We start from the raw sequence: 16,964 nt of genomic DNA, 5'->3' as shown, positions 1-16,964 counted from the left end.
CACAAACTCATTAAGATAGAGATATACTGACAGCTCAGTCATTAACCCTTGTGAATACATGAATGAGAAGTGCTAGTCCTATATTCCCATAGGAGAGGCTGGCAATGGTACAGTATCTGTTCAGTGTTTTACCCTGGGGGCATCAATAACCCATCGGTTGGTGACTAGTCACTAAAATGCAAAAGGATGCCACTTCTATCATATATTTTATTCATAGGCTGTGCTGATGAATATGTATTTCATATTTCAGTGTATTTTCTCTGGTGTGTTCAAATTGAGTTTTATAAAATGTACTCTTCTGTGTTGTTTTCAAAATTGTCAACAGTTTGTAGTGGTCTGTGAACTCAAAGAAATATGTTATATAAACAGCAAAGTAAAGGCCGTCCATTTTTTGCATTTATTTCGGATTAAAATAATTACTAAATTAAGATTAAGGAAAGTGATGTTCACTTTGTGGTGTCTTATTTTCTATTGCTTTTTATAAGAAAAGTATAGATTTTATCATTCAGAATGTCTTCCCTTAATTATTAATTAATAAGTATTCTGAGTTGGTAACCTGAACAGTAAGAGGTTAAGTCTTCGCTGAAATCACACAAGGCTCCACAGTTGAAAATTTGCAGAAATGTTTCTTTCATTTCAGCATGGAATTAATATCTATTTGTTCTTTAATAAAGTGTTGTCAGGGAAAGGCCAATGTTTCAGTTTCGGGAAAATTTACTGCATATTAGCCTTTAATTTTAATCAATAGTCAGAGCAGTCATGCAAGGGGAAGGCATATTTAAATCTATTTCATAATAGTTCAGCATTGTTTCTTCCTGCTGCAATCCTAATGGAGTACAAAACTACATTTTTAAAGGTTCTACATTAATAAATGAAAGTGATGCAGGTAGAAAAATCTTACATCTTTTAAAAAGCATATAAATGGTATATAAATATATCAGTCTATTGGGGTACTTCATGATGTTTGATTCCAAAACTGGGGCAAATTTAGGTGGCTAAAGATAACTATTCTGAAGTGTATCACTGTAAACCATTAAACATGTGGCTATTTATGCAGAACCCACCCTTAAAAATACATTCAGTAACTAAAAAGCTTCACTTCCATTTGATGAAAGATATGGAACAATTTAACAAGCTTTTGTTCCCCAGCTGTGTGTGTGTGATGCTACTTAAATTGTGATACTTCTTGAGATAGCTTAGTGCTCAGCCACAGAGAGGGAATAAAGAAAAGAAAAGAGGTGGAAAGAGCAAGAGAATGAATGTCTGTTTTTTTGTGACAGTGTGCCCCTTTGAATATGTCTGTGCTTTATTAGTCTTTTCTGTACTTTCAATTCAGCAATGAAGGAGAGTAGAGAAATCCATTTAGATAGGGAGCAGCTGTGTTTAACAAGTAATGAAACAGCATCAAATACTTAAAACAATTCTGACTGCTTACCACTGGGAAGTAGATAAGCCGCAATAGCCTGCTTTGAAAAGGGCAGAGACGATGAGCGCTCGATTCATTTCCTTGATTCAGGCCCCAAGATAGAAAGCGAAAAAGTGAAAATTAACCATCTGAAGCAGGCACGTTGATTGCTTCTCTTATCTGGTTCCGATCTCAACGTGCCCTGTCTCCTTTTTCTTGTTTCTCTTTGCTGTTCTAGTAAAATTCGATGACTGCCAAGGGAACCAGAGGGTCGGGTTTGAAAGCAGTGACCCGAACTTCAGCGTACGGACAGATGGCTCAATCTATACAGAGCATGAGGTGGCCGGCCTGTCAGAGCCAGTCCAGTTCATGGTCACAGCCAAGAGACCACCTACCATGCAGATCTGGGAGACAACCGTCAAACTGGCTTTGGCTGGACAAACAACACCCTTTCCCTCTCTGGTGAAGGTATTTATTCAAATTCAATATATATTCTTGCTTTTTACCTAATTGCTTGAAATGCACCTATTTCAGTTTTCAAGGAAAATCAAGTTAAAATTGTATTTAAATGACTGAATTCCACTATTTTTTTAATATTTCATTGATAACTGTTTCAGTGATCTGACTATTGGGATTGAAGCCCAATGCATTATTCAATGTACAGTATATATAATGAAGACTAGGTGAATAATTGACATCAATTGAGATAATGCTACATCCTGGTGGTTGTAATTGAGTATATTTTTCACCATTTACAGAGGGAAGTTCTACAAAAGAAAAACATAATAGATTTTTTTTACAGCCTTTCTTATTTCTTAAAGTGAAGTTATGTTCAAAAATGTTATTAAAATATAGATACTGGGAAAAGTGGCCCATGTGAATATATGTGACAAAAACTCTGGGATCAGATATACTTTGGATAATGCTCATGCACAATGCCATATAATTGTATTGTTGTCGATTGTACTGTACATTTATAGTATTCCAGTATTATAGTATTATAAAAGCAGTTTTTATCACAGTTCCTGGAGATAATTCCCTGAGTCACTATGTTGCAACCTCAGTAGTACATAACAATGTGAAAAAAACGTATTCTTATTCTGCAGCACTGGGATGCTTTACCTCCAGGCTTTCTTATTCTAAAACACATAAAGACCAGAGGCTCTTAATGGACAACATCAGTCTGCCATGCTGGTGCTTGAGCTGCTAGGACCCCTTGCAGCTGCTGAACAGCTGTCCAGTGTGAATGCCGGAATAATCTCTGTAATTCACTAACCCAGCCATGCTATTCCCAGTGGTGGCAATGTTTCCACTGCCATGAGAAACAGACAGCTTGGTTTGTCCTTCCCAATGGCACCATGGTGTTCAGACTCAAAGTGACCCTGTCATCAGGTTTTAAGAAGACAAACAGCATGGCTCTGAGATGAAGACCCTTAGGACACATTAAACAGACTTTCAAGAGCTCAGCTTATACCATGCAACTCCATTGTCCCAGTAAAAAAGTGATCATCTTAAGGCATGGTTTAATAGCATATTTTTCCTCAATATAATTGAATGTCCCAGATGTCCTTATGTGGGATGTTTGATAAGTACGTTATACATTATAAATACATTATTATTAACTGAATTCATACCATAAAATAGACAAAGAGTTGGGTTATGTGATGTTTTTGTCATCATAAAAGATAGTCATCATCCCCTGACAACAATCAATGCAAATGGATCAGAGCAGGGGATTATTCTTTATTCATTTTATTTATCAGCATTAGTTTCCAATTCGAATGACACTCTGATTGTTGATGGTAAGTGGCTCTAGTACATCTGACCACTGTAGGAGAGAATGAACGGATAGCCTCATTGCAGTGGATATGGATTTGAACTGCTCATCTCTTACAAAAGACATAACACAATTAATGAAGAAAGGGTCACGCATAAATATGCTTCACTTCATTTGACTATTAAAATCTTTTAATCATTTTCTCCTTCATTAGTATAGTGGATGCAATCAAAAGGATATGCTTAAAATATGTTTACAGCCCTAGGCTATTGTTATAGAAACCTATTATTTTCAAATGTTTTCTTATTACATAGTACAGTGGTATATCAAGATAATTGAGCCCTACCTTAACAGTAATTAAAATACAGTTAAGAATAGCAATTGGTGTGATGAAATATAATGATTGCATTTTTCCAACCCTTCTGAACCAAGATGTGTTACAGAAGATAGCAGTAATTTGTAATACATCTTGTTCTTTCAGCACTTCACCTTTGCATGACTACTGGTCGTAAAACATTTCTGAAATTCTCTACCCACTTAAGCAAAATTGAATGAGGCCAAGTATGTATTACAATTTGAAGAGAAAGGTATGAAAAAGGTATGAAAAAGAAAACAACTAAACTAAGGAATTATAATTCACTAAAATAATAATGTTAATTTTTATTATTCTTGAGTGTGAGACTCTTTATCTACATACACACATTTAATAATATTTAAATAAGTTAGAGAAGAATTACAGTCCTGCTTACAATCACTACCTCTCCAGAGCAACATTACCAGATTCACTGTTATTTGTGTCCGTGTTAACTGTGCCATTAGAACAGAATTGTCTCAGAGAAATGGCTTTTAATGAGTACAGTTTAAGGCAAAAAAGCCTGAGAAAAACGTTCTGCAGAAAAGTAAGGGCTATTAAAAGCATGCCACCAGAGAAATAAATTGGCTTGTGCACAAACACTAAAATATATACATTAACTTTGAATGTGTGCTAACTCATAAATGAAATTGGGCTGCATAAATAATTTCTATTGAATCAGGTTTTAAAATAAAACCATGAATGTCAGTGTTTGGATACCCAAAGACGCATTGTTCCGAAAGATTACACTAATAAAATGAGTCAAGAATGTAATTTACTTTAGGGCAGACATGAAATGCAAAAAAGAAAATTGAAGAAGCTTAGAGCTTTCAACACACCTTTCCACGACTGTTTATAACTGTGTCTGCAATAATATTTCAGCACTGCAATTAGTGTTTTATTAAATTATGGTATTATTATATTGGAGTATTATTTGGGATTAAATAGCCAGATCTATTTAGGTGGAATGTATTTATTAAAATGCTCTTCTCTGTTTTTAATGTGTTTTTAGATGAGCTCAGTTTTTAATACCTGCTACCTTAGTGAGTTTTAACTCCTACCACTCACTTATCCCAGATACTGTAATTCGTTTGCAGGTATGCTATGCAACTCTTCTCTGGGTTAATCAACAACCTGGCATCCCAGTGTTTAATGTGTAACACTGTGTCTCCCAAATCTCACTGAAAATTATTATCTCATTTAAGCAAGCTCAAGTGCAAGAAAGAATTTTATCCATACAGTACATCTGGGGAATATAGCAGGTACTGTGTGCAAACCAGAAGGGAGTATTGTATAATGATAGAGCCTTGTGGGAGTTCTAAACACTGTTTTCTCCTTTGACTGATCTGTGAAAGGAATTTGTCATTATATTAAATCAAACCCACAGTAGTTAGGTATTTGTCTTTATCTCGGGTCATAGGCCACACATCAATTTTGGAAACTTTAGTTTGATAAAATCTTTGCAATACCTCCTGGTCCTGTGCAGCTTTAGTATTGGTGTTATCATATTATGTCCGATACACCTCAGCAAGTCTTCCCAGTTCCTGTTCTCTCAGGGAATTCTGAGTAATTTCCTCCCTTGTTAGAGCAAAGACTCCTTCAATCCTGGTAAGTTACTGTGGTCCTCTACATGGGTAGGCACTTCTTTATTCCATAGTATACAGGCCTAATTAGCCCCTCACAAGCCTTTTCTTCTTGTCGATTGATAAGTGATCCAAACAGTTTGTCAGTTAGAGGGTACAATACCCTGATCTCCTTCCAAATGACTCCTTCTCCCAAGAGAATTTTTGTAACTTTTAAATCTGAAAAAATATGGTAAATCTCTACCATGGAGTGTGGGTGCCTGGGCACTACAGCCACATATTATACAGTATGTACAATGTTGAATTTGCACAGGTACTGTAGGTAAGACATCCCTAATATCTCCATGTCCAGAGGTATTGCCTAGTTTTGGGATACATAAAACTGCAATTTTAGTTATCAGCAATTTCTCTCACAGGATCAATAGAGTATATATCTATCTATAACTATTGTGCTTTGTCAACACCTGCTATCATTTCTGATTTCAAGACGTACCAGTTTACAGTTACCAAACACACTGGATTTGACTGAAAACATTACTATTACCTTTCATCGTGGTGGTGTTCCACTGCTACCATCGAAAGTGTTATATACTCCTTAAGTGTGGTGTAGGACTACCTATTCACATTAACCACCTGAACTACAGGGAATCTTGTAGCTGACTGTGACACCAGGCCAACCCAGGACCAACACTGGCCCTCCCTACTTTGATCTGTAACCAACTGTCTGATGCAGTTTTTCCTTTTCCTTAACCTTAACAGCATTCCTTCAGCCTGAACCATCAGCTGCAGTTGCTGTATCCAGCAGAGAGCTCCTACCTCTTTTCCAGTGGAGCACTGGCTCCTTGGAGGTGGTAGATTAACCTTTTAACGTATTTTCCTATCTTGTGGAATACACCATTTTGAAAATCTATTTTGTCTAACCCTGATTTGTCAGGCAAGCACCGAGCTTTATCAATGACTCTTTTTGGTGCCAAGTGCTGCTCTAGTTTTCCAGCAATACACAATGATAATTCTTTTGACATTTCAAAATGACAACAGAAATACAGTATATGTTTTCCAGAAAACATTATTCATTTAAGAGTTTTCGACAAAATTAAGAAAAGTAATGCTTCCCATGATATGGTTTCCTAAGAGATTTATTGTGTTCAGTTTGTCCTAATCCAGAAATTTGTTCGTCATTTGAAAGGCATTCATCATGCTAACACCCCCCTACATCACCATTAATGCAACCTCAGGGTTTATGGGGTCCTTTTGGCTTGTGTGTGTGCACCCTATGATGGACTGATTTTACCATGTGTCCCATGCGTTCTGAGATGGGTTGGGGTTGACATGACCTTTACTAGGAATAAACTGTTTCTGATAATGGATGGATGATTTTCCCAGTTATTCACTGATATTACAAAGTCAGGGTGTCTGTAAATTTTTTTTCCTTAAAATGGTTTGTGTCTAAACTTGATAAAGTGGGAGTTACATCGCCGTTACAGAAAGTGCTATAATTTATTTACTTAAGCTATCATGCAGCACAGGTGGGAATCTAAAAATACCCTGAATTGATTTCACGCTGCTTTGATTTGCATTGCACTGGCAATGACGTTTTTATCATGCACTAGTGCTTTATATATTTGATTTTAAAGTGGAAAATGGAGTGGGCAACTTATTTTACTTAATTTATTTCCTTTTTAACCAGCAGTTTACCTTTTAAGGACATTATCATTGATGTTTTGCAACTAAAGCACAAAGCTTTGGCCTTGGAAGATTCCAACTTCACTTTTTGTTATATTCTGAGAAAGGGCAGTAGACATTTTATTGTCCTCAACATGCAGATTGCTAGCACCCCATCTTCTTCTGCACAGAGCCATGGGAGTCATCTAATTAAGTCTGCAGCACACACTGGCAGCTTTTTCTACCAAACCTTCTCTCTCAAGCATCCAGTTGGTCCCAAATTACCAATTTCACATTTTCATCTTTATTAGTGGCATACTGGGTATTAAACCTTAAATAGACACCCTTGAATATACTGTACAGTATCTCGACCTGCAGTGTTTTACACTACCAGCAACTTTTATCTACATTGAAAAGAGTACCTATTAAATTTGATTAATTTTGTTTTATGACTTTTTCTTTTTGGCTTTTGTGAGTTGTGATTGGCACAAATTCACCATTCACAAAAATTGTGGGTTCTGCATTCATTTATTGATACAAAAACATGTGTTGTGGGTTCCAAAATTAATTCTGACTTTCTAATGTTGTAAACTAAAACTTTTGACAATTAAGGAGTTGTTCGTGTCTCACATGGGAAAAGCACCGCGGGGGTGTGTTAAATCCTTTGTTCATGCCTTTTCTTTAAGATTTTCGCCTTAATTACAACAATGGGCTGCCAGTAGCAATGAATAACTCCAGTCTCACCCGCCAGGTCGATTTCATTATCCCAGCAGGTACTCTCAACAGGAAATTGTTTCCTGAACCAAGCAAGTGTTGTCTTTGACATACTGTAGTGTTGCATTGTCTTATTTTTCTGTAACATGCTAAAGAAGTACACTGAGGTTGGATTTGATCTGTCTGAAATGTAACACAATAACAGATGTAATGCTCAAGATGTTTTACGTTAGGCTGTATAACGTTATTACTATACAATTCTTTAAAGTGTGGCATTGTAATATTTAGCTGTGTTATGTAATTTAGGATTTTCTATGCAATACTGTACCTTGCAAAAGTATTCAGATCCTTGCACAGGTTACACATTTTGTTGCCGCCATTGCTGATTTGAAGTAGCAATTAATAATTGTTATACTAAAAATGTATTGCATTCAGAACAAAACAAAAAGAAAGCAAAAATAGAAAATATGAAAAAATGGAAAAATGTGCATAAATATTCAAAACCTTAATTAATTTAAGTGCATAAAATTACCTTAATGAACCATAAAATTAGTGTAGTGACATCTATCTGTGTTCAATAATAGTACTTTACATGATTTGAGAATAAAAACACTTGTCTTTATTAGGTTTCTTGATCAGGTAGTGAAAGTAGAGAAAATGCTTAACCATGTACACTAAGGAGGTTTCAAAGCATGTCAGAAATAGTCAGGATAAAAAGCACAGATCAGGTGAAGAGTACAGAAAATATTGAAGTCTCTGAATAGCACCGTGAGCACAGTCTACTCAATCATGAAGAAATGGAAGGTACATAGTACTACCAGATATTGCCTAGATCAGGCCATCCCTTCTAACTCAGCAGCTGGGCAAGGAGGAAACTAATGAGGGATGTCGCTGTGCAGCCAACAAAAACTTTCAAAGAGCTACAAAGCTGAGATGGAAGAAAAAGGGTATTGAGTGATAGCATACAGTACCTAAATCGCTGCAGTTAATTTGCCTGGCTGAGGAAATGACAACGCTAACTAAAGATCAGCCCTGCTACAACCCCCACACCCCCTGACTTCAAAATATTCCTAAAATATTAACACGTATTCTGAAACCTGGGCTAAGAACAAATTGGTTTGATTGAAACGTTTTGCAGGAAATGAAGAGAATGTACGTGTAGAATGGCACAGATGAGAAGTATGTGTGCTTGTTGTCAGCTTGTTGCAGAGTAGATTCAGAAATGTAATATTTGGAGGAACACTGATGCAGAAGGAAGTGAATGAAAAGAGCATGAGGTGCAGGTGAAGGAACACAAGTCAGCGAACAGGTTGCAACACTAGAATTAACAGTGACCAAGCTTGAGCTTGGAATTCTGTAGTGGGCAGTGGAAGTGACTAGGAAAAGTAGTCTGATGTGGAAGTAGGAAGGAATGGGTAGTGAACTATCACTTATTGATGTTTGGTAGAACTAGATGAGAACATATTTCAAGTAGAAAAGAAGAGTAAAGATTAGCCAAGGTTGTGGGAGGAAGTTTTTAGAGGGGAAAGAGTCAAGGGCTGACACCACACCAGTTGTACAACAACTGGGGAGTGGGGGGAGTAAACAGCAGGAGGAAGCCCAATCCATTATAACCAGGGCTGAAACTGGGGTGCGGGTATCAGGTACAGCGAAGGCTCAGAAAAAGCAGACCTGGATCCAGCGCACACTGACGCTGTGCATTCACAACTACGGGACGGAGAGGGAGTTAGCAACCAAGAAGGCTCCCAATGGGACAGCGAAAAGAAGGGCTGGTAGAAGGAGAGAGACAAAACAACAAATATGGACTGAGGCCAAATGTATGATGGGCTGGATGCTCGACTAGAGAATATGTGCAAGGAGGACAAGAGTGAAGCAGTCAAGATTAGAAGAGAAAAGGGGAAGGAAAAGTGAGATTAAGTAGGCACACTTGTTTGGAGAGTTGATGATGTCAGGAAACTTTAAAGAAAAGGGCATTTGGCACAGCAGAGCTGCTTGTTTTTTGTATATGAAGTGACTTTTATGGGGTGAATGAGATAAACGTAATGCTGTGATAATGCTGGGTGCAAAAAAATGTTGATCTCCGACAATACCGAAAGACATTACAATTTGACCAACTTCCAAACTTCTGTTAAATAAACACCATTTAATGGGACTAAATTCTTATTTCATATTTCAGTTTTTTAATTAAAAAATTATACATCATTTTTTATTGTCACAAAAGGAGACATTGGAAGGGTCTGTCTACTTTTGCAAGGCACTCCAGGATTCTTTTAATTCCTAAATTATTTTAATGCCATAAAAATTGTTTACAGTTTGTGATATGATACAGTTTGAGCCCAAACCTTTTAGGCCATACTCATACAGTAACTTTTGTTCCCCCCCAAAAATTAAACAGGAATAATAAAAAAAGGAAAATAATCTGAGAAACACATAACATGTTTATTCTATTATTAGATGAAAACAGGTTTTATTATATTTTATTATTATATTTTATTATTTCCAGTAAAAATGTGAATTATAGGTGGCCTTTTACACTGTTTTACACTAAAACCAAAAGGATAAATAAACTGAGCTTCTACAAAATGAATTTGCTTTTGTTATTGAATTGTAATTTATTGTATCGTTCTGAAAGAAATATGTTGATTGAAAGGGTGCAGAGAGAAGAGTTATTCTCCTGAGTAAAGTCAGGCTCCCACATGCAAAAGCCCCAGCTGGGAATGTTGATTTTCAGTAGGAAGGCTTGTTCTGTAACTCATCTTCCTGTGTGGAAAGAGTTCTTTTTATTTTTAAGACTGCGAGCTCAGCACACCTCTTTGGCACCATCATTCATCTTGCTGAATGTCTTGCTCAGGTAAAATCAGCATACAAGCAGGTGCAATCCTTGCTTTCTTTCTTCTGCAGTTACAAAGAAATACCTCAAACCATTTTGTGAGCTGCATTTCTTCTATATTTTCTACAGGAAAGGAAACTCTAAAAACTGTTAAAACAATTTAAAAATCATTCAAGTGTTATAAAGCTATGTCATGCTGCTTTCCAAACAGGATTTTGCCCTTTCATATGTCAGAGTTTGGACGGACTGTTCCAAATCAGCAGTTAAGGTACATGAAACAGGGACAACTCGTGTTCATCGAAGTATGTATATAAAGCGAAGGAAAGGAGATAAGAAGTGGGAAGGATGTTTTATTGGTAGAAAGTGTCTCTTACCAGAAATTAATATGATTTACATAGTAAGGGGATTCTACAGCAAATGGAACTAAACACAATATGTTATTTTATTATGGAGATGGGTTTTACGCTATGCTCTGTTGAATAATAACTTCCAGATGTCTATGTAGCTAAAGGCTGACTAATATCAAAGACTGCTTTGCTGGGAGGGGAATGGAGCCAGCTGGCTTGACTGGTTGCTGTGGAGTGTAGTAAGAGCTGAAGGGTGGTATTATTTCACAGTCACTGATTCCTGATCTGACTATGAAGGGGTGGGGGCTGTTGGGAGGGAGTAATACATTGAGAAAATTGGTGGACTTTATGTTGCCGTTTTCAGGGTACATATAGCTACTGTTTTTCTGGTTTACCTTTTTAATTTTAGTCATATTTCTATTTTTAAAATGTTATTCCTGCTCTTCATCCATAATTACCGTGTTTGTACCTGGAAAGCATATGGTTGGAAATCATCTCCAGGTGCTTCAAGTCTCTAAGTGAATGGTTTCTGTGGCAAACAGCGTAGAGAGATGGGATAATGGTGAAATAACTAACTGCCACGTCACAGCTAGCTTGCCTCACTGTGGCAGACATAAAACCTGTTTTATATTTTTAAATAGTCATGAAAAAACATTTGCATAACACCATATAATGATGGAACAAGTAATAGGTTTGTCATGGATCTCAGAAAGGACATGCCGTGGAAAGGCCAGGAGAGCAAAAAACACCCTATGCGTAGCGGCAAAAAAGTGGGTTAGCCCCGGCTCAGGAGGTCAGACGATGTCAGGTAGAAACCTATGCCCCCAGGCTGCGGAGGAGAAGACATGGTGCTAGACGGGTCTCAAGACATCTGAACCCCCAAAGTGAGGAGGGAAGGGTGACCCAGAAATATATAGACCCATCAAAGACAAACCGGAAGGACAAGCAAAGCACAGGGAAACTAGGAACAGGACAGTGCCCTCTAGCTGTAAAGGGCATGACAGTATCCCCCCCTTTACGGGCAGCTCCCGACGCCCAAAAAACAAATGAGCTGCACAGCACTGGGGGGAGGAAAAACCTCAATTAACTGAAAGGAAACCTCTGGGAGTCCACGGGGGAGTCCACCCCCTCCTCCAGGGTAAAAACCTTTATTGAGTAGAGGAAGGGGGGACTGGGCAGGGCTCGGGGGAGCGTCACAATAAAACAGACAAAACACGTAAAAAAGCAGGCGCAACAAAAATAAACCTCAGAGACCAGCGCAATAAACCACACGAGAAAGGCTCAAAACAGATAGGAACCAAGAGTCCAGGGAAACAGGGGTCAGATAGACCAGGAAACACAGAAACCAGGAAATTAGAAAACCAAACACCAAGAGTAAAAAGTAAAAACAAACCCAGGTGCAAAAAATAGAAAAACACTGCACACGGGGCAAAAAATAAGTTCAACATTCTGTCACAGATGCCGGGAGTGACTTCCCGTGGAAAGCCAGGTATTTGTACGTGGATGTCTGGAAGGCATACCGCTGAATGACCCGCTCACAGACACGGAAGTCAGAAGTGGCATCCCATAACAAGAATAGGAGAAAAAAAAAGCTCAACATGCTGTCATGGATGCCAGGAGTGACAACCCGAGGAAAGCCAGGTATTCGTACGCAGATGTCGGGAAGGCATACTGCTGAATTACTCACTCACAGCCACGGATGTCGGGAGTGGCAACTCGTGATTAGAATAGGAGAACTGGAAATAAAAAGGCCCAAAGCAATGTGGGAAAACAAAAAGCGCCACTTGCAGGGTCAAAGTATGGCTCAGCATTCTTTCATGGATGTCGGAAAGGGCATGCCATGGAATGGTCAGGGGAGCAAAAAAGACCCTATACGTAGCAACAAAACGGAGGTTAGACCGGGCTCAGGACGTCAAGCGATGTCAGGTAGAAACCTATGCTCTCAGGCTCCGGAGAAGATGACCTGATACTAGGCAGGTTTCAAGACATCCGAACCCTCAATGCTGAGCGAGGAGGAAAGGGTGACCTGGAAATATATAGACCCAAACAAATACGAACTGGAAGGACAAACAAAGCACAGGGAAACTAGGAACAGGACAGAGTAGGAGCGCCCTCTAGCTGTAGAGGGCGTGACAAGGTTTATGTCATGCTGAAAAGAGAAGAAAGCTCCACATTCGAAACATTGTGTTTTTTCTTCTCTTTTCAGCATAGGATAAACCTATTACCTATTACTTGTTCCTTTGCAGCCTATGCATGATGACTCAGCTACCCACCTGAACTATCATATAATTATGTCTTATTTTATATTCCTGATGAATAAGACATAATTTGCAGTAAATCTCTGATTGGGACACCAGGGTATAGTTTGCAATGAAATTACACAGGGATGATTTAGGTTTTAAGAAAAGTCTCGTCTGGGAACAAAGAGCTGTTAAGCATCAACACTATCAGTAATGTCAAGTATTAGGAACATTTAATTTTATTTTCTTTAATGAAGATTTTCCTGTTCCTACAATAAAATAATGCTGAAACACACCATAGCAGAGGAAAGTGAAATGTCATTAAAATATTTACAATATTTGTAGAAGAAGGAAGATTTAGAAAACAAAGATTTTATAACCACTTTCAGAAGCTCACAGCTTAACAGCTACTAACTGCTGAGGATTGCTCATATCTAGATAAGCAGACACAAGTGCATGGCTCTTAGTCTTTTGAATGCTTAGTTTGACTCCCTGTTCAAATCAACAACAACAGATGTCAGAAATGTGCAAATGAAGAATCCTTTAGAGAATGTAATTTTTGGTAGAATTGTATCAGGTAGAGCACAGCTTTATCCAATCATTTAAAAAATGATGGCATAAACCAGATATTATAATTATAATATTTTTTTTATTTGATAAAAAATATACTTAATAATACCAGAATAGATTAATGTTTCAGGTATTTGAAGATAAATTCTGTGATTTCATTGCTGTTCAGTGCCAGAGGATGTTTAAACCCCACTTTGGTGCAGACTGGCAACAATCCTGATCCATTTGGACTTCTCATTAATGCAGCTTGCCACCCATCAAAGAAAGGCCTGTATACCATTTCCACAAATCCACAGAGACCATGGTACAGGTAGTTATAGGCAATATTTCCCTAGGAGAGCAGCTAGAGCATAAGTAATTTTAACAGGGAGCACATCTGTTCCCCTGCCTCTCCTATTTGGTTGAATTAACAGATACGGTGTATGAACTGGAGCAATCAACCCCTATGGTCAGACCTAAAGAACACCCCCTCCCTGCATAAAACAAAATATTTCAGTATACGTTTTATCCGGTTATGCTTGCATCTGTTGAGTCCCACATGTTGACAATCTACAGCATGCTTTCATCAATATGTTAGCTTGTACATAGTTTGTTTGACATTCTACAGTAACCGAAGGAAGAGCATATGGACTTTGTGCAATACAGAAATCAAGCATAGCAGGTATCCTTTTGGATATAGGTGTGTCAGAGAACCACATCTGCGTGTGTTGTTTTCTCCAAGTTGGGTGTAGGGGGGGCTGCCAGGTAGTTCTCAAAATAGTACTCAAAACTCATTTTTAGAGCAAGCAGGTACAGAATAACCGGCATAGATAAGACTGTAGTACTGTAGATATTTCACTGTGTTGGTTGTAATTGATTTGGAAGATTTGTTCAAGAATGAAAGCCAATTCGAGATGGCCAAAACTTGGCATGGAGGAGTTTTTATTAAATGTAAACTCATATCAAACTCCTAGAGAAAGATAGACATGTTAGTGGCTATATATTCATGAAGAAAAGAGTGTCTAGTGACCTTAAACCAGAGCTTATTATTGTGTAGGGTATGGTCATGGGCCAGTACTATCTTGACAACATCATCAATCTTGTGATCAATCCACTTCATGGATACTATCATCTGAACTTCCTCTTTATGGATGACAGCATGAGACCATGATAGGTGAACATGATCTCAAATGGGTTTAGTATCTCAGCTCAATCTGCTAGCTTGTTTTCCAGCACATAACCTTGAAAAAAACTGAAAACCTGTGGAATAAAATGAGGAAACATTTGGCAAAGCCTTCCAACCCAACAAGCTACAAGTCATTCAAAGCATGGAATGTTGTTACCTAGAATCTAGTATGCATAGTGTGCTGTCATTGTTGCCGGTAGTAATCATTTTATTTTATATATGGCATTCCATGGTATACTATTCCAAGGTGCTTTAGAGTAAGACAAGAGCAAAAACAATACATACAAGCACACACAAATTAAAACAGGAAATGAAACTGAATTAAAACTCAGTATATAAAAGAGAGTTTTAATTAAAAAAATAAATAAAACCATTTAAAAATGCTGATTTAGTTGTTAGATCTGATATGGGCTAGGGGATTATTCAACAAAGCATGCCAGAGTCTAAAAAGCACAAAAGACATGTAGTTTTACAGAGCTTTGCAGTTCACTGATGTACTGTAGTCAGGAGCAAAACCTCTCAATCCCTTAAAAACAAGCAGCAGTACTGTAACTTTTATTCTGAAATCCACAGGGAGTCAGTACCAGGAAGCTAAAACAGGAGATACTGTCTATGCTCATGCATTTTAGTTTTAGTTCACTAGGAGTAACAGCATCCAAGTATTAAATGTTTGTGAATATTTGTTGAGTTCTTTAAAGTTTTGGCTTAACCTGTGTGGTTAAGGGGCAGCCTACTGGCCACAGGACAAGGAAGCTCACAGCCCCATTCAGAGACACAGTTTAATCAAGGGGTACTGTAGGTGCAAAAGGTGGAAATGTGATGAAGGAGAGGCATGCAACAAAAATGCAAAAAGAGGCACTTGTGTGAGAAATACTGTAGAGATATTTAGTAATGATTATGGTTTAAAACAGCTGGAAGAAACTGGCTTTGTTTGTTGTTATCCTTCCCAAACTTTAGTTAAGAACTTCCATTTTAGATCCAATATCAGCTGACTCTGGGCATGCTGCAACTTGTTAAGAACATATGTGGATATGCCAGCAAGCACTACATTACAGTAATCAAGCCTAGAAAGATCAAAGCATGATTTAGCATGGATTACCATGGAGAAGGCCAGTTTTCATATATAATGATAATTTGTTTGCCTTAAGTTTTCTTGTTCCCTGATTTTTACTGGTCTGCCTTTCCTTAACTAGCTGCAAGGAAGTGTAGAAAAAAGTTTTAAAAAATGGAAAGGGTATTAAGACAGGCCTTCTTTATATGTAAATATATGGTGATTGGCTCCTCTTGCATAACACTGAGAATTAATGAGCTGATTTCCTTTATATAGCTCTCTGACAGATTATCATATTGGGATTCCATCTCCAGTTCACCTATTTAGCTCAACATAATTCGTATTCATTTTCTGCCTTTTGACAAAAGAAAACATGAAAACAAATGATTCAGCAGCCCTCTGGGAGAAGATGTTAGATCTAAATCATCTTCATCCCAGATCCTGCAAAGTATTTAACCTATTCTAAATTGCATAGCCTCTAACAGACTATGAAATTCCCCAAGATGTATTGAATTATTATTGAGACTGCTTGCCGAGATCAGCTAGCAGAAAAGGATTTTAAAAATTGGAGAATGTGTTTTGAGCTGAATGTTCAGCATTTGTCCTGGAGTGTGATAATATTGAATTTCATCCTTCTTCCATGCTTAACACTTGCAGTGCCAGCTTTCTGTATCTGGATATCTCCTGTTTTATTGTCCAGCAAAATGTTTTCTGCTCTGAATACATTTTTTTTCATTATATTTTTTCAATACAATGTATTGCTTGTATCATTTCTTTTCAATACTTGGACTCTATTTTTTTTTAACCCTCAGCATTGCTTTGCCTTCTCTATTGTTTCTGCACACATTATGTCACAGAATTGTGACATAACAGTATTGTTCTTTGAGATTTTGTTGAGTGTATTAAACAATATTCTTTTGTGAGACAGCAATCCCTGACCATCACAATATTATCCATCAGGCTATATGGTGCAGAAGAAGAGAGAATGTGCATGTAATACGCATGTAATTTTGTATCAATGCACCATGTATTTCTAAGCATGCAAATTCTTTTTTGTCTTATGAACTTCTCTGAGTGAATCATATGTTGGCATACCACGATTTTTGGTGTCTTATCGGAGTTAGAAAGTCATCAGGACAAACTCAAAACAGGCATTATGACCACATATTTAGGTCTGTAGCTTGTGTGTGGTCTTCCATTAATTAAAGCTTTCTGGCAGGCTTATAAGTCACTGTACATTGAAAGCTATCAAAAAAAAAATTATTGTA

The 16,964-nt window shown here is 37.6% G+C and overlaps 1 protein-coding gene across 1 annotated transcript in view; it reads left to right on the top strand.

Annotated features, from left to right (window-relative positions):
• cdh4 (cadherin 4, type 1, R-cadherin (retinal)) overlaps positions 1 to 16,964 on the top strand; it is a 382,227-nt gene that overhangs the window by 258,417 nt on the left and 106,846 nt on the right. The window contains exon 4 of the mRNA XM_088608237.1: positions 1,644 to 1,873. Within this exon, the coding sequence (XP_088464363.1) occupies positions 1,644 to 1,873 (230 nt within the window). The remainder of the gene's footprint in view (positions 1 to 1,643; positions 1,874 to 16,964) is intronic.

This window comes from Lepisosteus platostomus, chromosome 15 (genome assembly GCF_059453375.1).
Source record: "Lepisosteus platostomus isolate fLepPlt1 chromosome 15, fLepPlt1.hap1, whole genome shotgun sequence".
NCBI classification, from domain to species: domain Eukaryota; kingdom Metazoa; phylum Chordata; class Actinopteri; order Semionotiformes; family Lepisosteidae; genus Lepisosteus; species Lepisosteus platostomus.
Note: the sequence above shows the minus strand (reverse complement) of the source record. Positions and strands in the feature narration are given on the sequence as shown.